The sequence below is a fragment of the Brassica napus genome, unplaced genomic scaffold (genome assembly GCF_020379485.1).
Source record: "Brassica napus cultivar Da-Ae unplaced genomic scaffold, Da-Ae ScsIHWf_1312;HRSCAF=1874, whole genome shotgun sequence".
NCBI classification, from domain to species: domain Eukaryota; kingdom Viridiplantae; phylum Streptophyta; class Magnoliopsida; order Brassicales; family Brassicaceae; genus Brassica; species Brassica napus.
The window spans coordinates 57,339-61,312 of NW_026014728.1; the positions used below are offsets into that span (position 1 = coordinate 57,339).

General features: G+C 40.2%; 1 protein-coding gene across 1 annotated transcript; it reads right to left on the bottom strand.

Moving 5' to 3' along the window:
* Positions 1-330: 330 nt before the first annotated feature.
* On the bottom strand, positions 331-2,148 carry LOC106357803 (cytochrome P450 71B2-like). The gene is made up of 2 exons (XM_013797503.3): positions 1,182-2,148; positions 331-1,086 (listed from the first exon to the last, which is right to left on the bottom strand). The coding sequence occupies exons 1-2, from the start codon at positions 2,076-2,078 to the stop codon at positions 475-477; spliced, it is 1,509 nt and encodes a 502-aa protein (XP_013652957.1). The 5' UTR covers positions 2,079-2,148; the 3' UTR covers positions 331-474.
* Positions 2,149-3,974: the final 1,826 nt, after the last annotated feature.

Here is a 3,974-nt window from a genome sequence, read left to right on the forward strand (position 1 = left end):
CAATTTTTTAATAGCATAAGCCCATTATTTTTTTTTCTAACTTACTGCTATTCATGTTTCCAAACATCACTATTTTTTTTAACTACTATCTATGTTGCCAAACAAAAGGTTAAAATACTTCTACTTTAATAAAATAGATAGATATTTGTTTCTTATGGTTCTTTCACATTCCTTAAAATTTAATGAATATTAGACTACAATTATTTCTTATCAAATTAGGCGAGGAATAGATTTTCCTATTGTTTTATTTCTTTTCATTCATTTCCTTCGTATTCCTTATATTCCTTTTAACAGTTACTAGTTACAGCCTAAATGAAAAATCAATTATTATTTCTAAATAAAACACTGAACTTTATTATTTCTTGATATAGTATCGTTCAAACATCAATTATTACATAACGCAACAATATCTATAAGAACCTTACGTTCCTTACTAATGATCTTGCCATGCTGTCAAGCCTTTTAGACTCCACATCAGTAACGTCGGAGGGGTACAAGTTGAAGAGGTAGTTTCTTGATAATGGTGAGATTGCCAAATTCTTCCATGTCAATTTCTCCAATTTCCATCCCATTTGGCAATCCCCAGTCGAAGAAGTAAAGCAAATTCATCAAACCTAGTTCCACAGTAGCAACCGCCATTGACATCGCGGGACACATCCTTCGACCAGAACCAAAAGGTAATAGGTCAAAATGTTGTCCTCTGAAATCTACAGAACTATTAGTAAACCGTTCAGGGATGAAATCTTCAGGGTCGGTCCAACGCTTGGGGTCACGTCCGATTGTCCATACATTAATTTGGATTTGCGTTCTCGGGGGAATATCGTAGCCTTTGATCTTGATGTGAGACATTGTTTCCCTTGGGACGATAAATGGAACTGGTGGATGCAATCTGAATGTTTCCTTGATTATGAGCTTTAAGTAATCAACTTTGTATAGATCATCTTCAGTTATTCTTTCCCTTTTGGCCCCAAGGATGGTTCGAATATTTTCCTGAGCTTTCTTCATCACTCTAGGGTTTCTAACAAGTTCTGTCATCGCCCAAATCATTATTATAGAGCTTGTATCTATCCCGCCAAGAAACACATTCTGAAGATCACATAACAAACATTAAAATCTAATTCTATATAGTTGTGGTTTAATATAAGATGTGAAACAAAACCATGATTTGATGGGCTTCTTACCATGAGGATTGCCTTGAGATTATCCATATTGAGTTTGAAAGAATCTGCATTTTCGGGTTTATCGATCATATCCAACATCAAGGAAACGATATCCAGATTTTTCCTTCCTTCTGGCTTCAAGTGATCATCAATCACATGCTGATAAAAAGCATCAAGCTCTTTAAAGATTTTGTTGATCTTCTTGTGTCGTTGAAACAGCAAGTCTACGAATCTTCCGACTCCGCCCTGGAAGATGTCAGAGAAAGTGAAAGTCCCTAGAGCTTCCACTGCGTCCGTAACAAGCGTTTTGATCCTTTCTTGATCAATAATGAAGCCGCTCTCGTGGAAGTTCTGTCCTAAAGCTACTCTACCGATGATGCTTGCGGTGAGGGAGAAGAAGGTTTTGCTTAAATCCACGGAAGATTGTTTCAAGCAAGATTCCGTCAGATTCTTTACCACGAAGTCGACCTCTTCCTCTCTAATGTACCTAAAAGATTGAACCTTCTTAAGGCTAAAAAGCTCAATAACCGCGATTTTTCGCATTTCCCGCCAATAAGCACCGTATGGAGAAAAGGAGATGTCTTTAAAGCCGTAAGAGAGTTTTCTTGTCCCGAACGTCTTTGGTCGGCTGCAACATTCCAAGTCATGAGTTCTTAGAACCGCTTCAGCTGCTTCACTGGATGAGATCACAACCACCGGAACAAAGCCAAGTCGAAGAAGCATCACCGGTCCATATTTGATTGATAGCTTATGAAAACATCTGTGAGGCAACCCTGCAACATGATGCAAGTTTCCAATGAGAGGAAGACTTGAGGGGCTAGGAGGAAGATTGAGTTTTGAGTTTTGTAACTTCTTAAGAAAGATTGATGATACAAGAGTAAGAAGCAAAACCAAAAACAAAGAGAGCAAGATCGCCATTTTCAAATTTTCTCTTTTTAAGCTATGTTTCTTGAGAGGTGAGTGTACAATTCCAAAGAGACTTGTATATATAGTGAAGGGCTCGATAGATGACTTTCCCGATACGTTACCTCTCCTGAATTAAGTTGTTGAAAATTGTGTTACAAAGTTGTTACATTTGAGGATAAAATCTTCTTCGGAATTATAAGTGTGACAAAATTAAGTCTAATAGGCTTGTGGTCCAACACTCCAATAGTTACGTATTCTGATAGACTTCTGTTAGATCGATTGATTGTATGTCATGGCACTGGTATATTGAACTATTAGTTACCTACGAGGCATGGCTTCTTTTGTTCGATTATTAAAAATCCAATCATATTAGGAGTCATGTTAAGATAATGACATATTTCCATTATTCCTTTAGGATAATTACCATATGTTTTCCTATGTTGATGCGTATATATACGATGTAACGTTTAACCTAAGTCAATAAGAAAGTCGAGCTTACATCATTCTGAATGGTGTCATCCATCAGACCTCGTGTGTTGGAACACCTCAACAAAATGGACGTGTCGAAAGGAAGCACAGACATATTTTGAATGTATCGCGATCCTTGTTATTTCAAGCTGGATTACCAGTTAAGTTTTGGGGTGAAGCGGTCATGACTGCAGCACATGTTTTTTTTTTTGAAACACATACTTTCATTCATTCAATGCTCTAAACATTGCTTGGTGAGGCCATTAAGGCTAGCTCAGCAGACAAAACCTGCTTAGCCAAAGAGTCTGCATCTCTGTTTCTCTCGCGAGAGATCCAGGTAAAGGAAACAAAATCAAAAGATAAAGCAACGGCTTCAATATCAGCTACAATGCCGTAGAGTTCGGCCAGCGGGTGGTCGAAGGTTAAAGCCTTGATGAGTTGTGCGCAATCAGACTCGCAGCGAATCTTTGTGAGACCAAGGTCTCTGCAATTCTCCACTGCTTCTTGTAACGCCAGTCCTTCAGCTATAAGCGGAGAGCCTACAAAACGCATCGGCGAGGAGAAAGAGGATACTCTGTTTTGTGTCTTAATAGTCCAGCCAAGCCCTGCAATTTTGTTAGTTTCATTCCAAGCCGCATCCGATCGTACCAGTACACAATTATCCTGCGGAATTACTCTAACAGGTTGACTACGTCGCGGTACAGGGGCTAGCCCTTGACTGGAGTTCCACCTCCAACGAAAGTTCTTCAAAACCGGTCGCCATACGAGTTGTTACACGGGACCAAACCACTATACGAGAAGCTGCGAGTCTTCGGTAGCCTATGCTACACACACCTTCGCTCTAGAGATAAAGATAAATTTGGTCCTCGCAGTCGGCGTTGCATTTTCGTCGGGTATCCATTCGCACAAAAAGGCTGGAAAGTCTTCGACCTTGACAAAGAAGAGTTCTTGATCAGCCGTGATGTCGTGTTTCATGAAGATGAGTTCCCTTTTATCACTGGCTCGAAGAACTCTATGGAACACAAATCACCTATCAGTCCTGCAGTTGAATCACCAGACGATGATTGGGAGCTAGAACCAATCACCGGTTCCAATGACAGGGGGAGTTCTGAAATTGCCGCTCCTGCAGTTGAATCACCAGTAGCTGACAATAATGAGACTTCTACTACAGTGCCTACTCCAGTCTTGTCTTCCGCTGACACTCAAGTCTCGGTCCCTGATCTTATGGCTTCGGAAGATCATTCTGAAATCATTTACCCTGTTACCGTTGTCACAGATCCAGTCGTTACAGATAATCAGTCTGAACCCATTTCTCAGCCACAGACTACTCTAGAACTGCTTGGTCGTGGCCAGCGAGCTAAAGCACCTCCAGCCAAACTAAAGGACTACATCGCTTACACTACCGTCTGTCTTCGAAATACCCCACTCGCTCAACAAAGT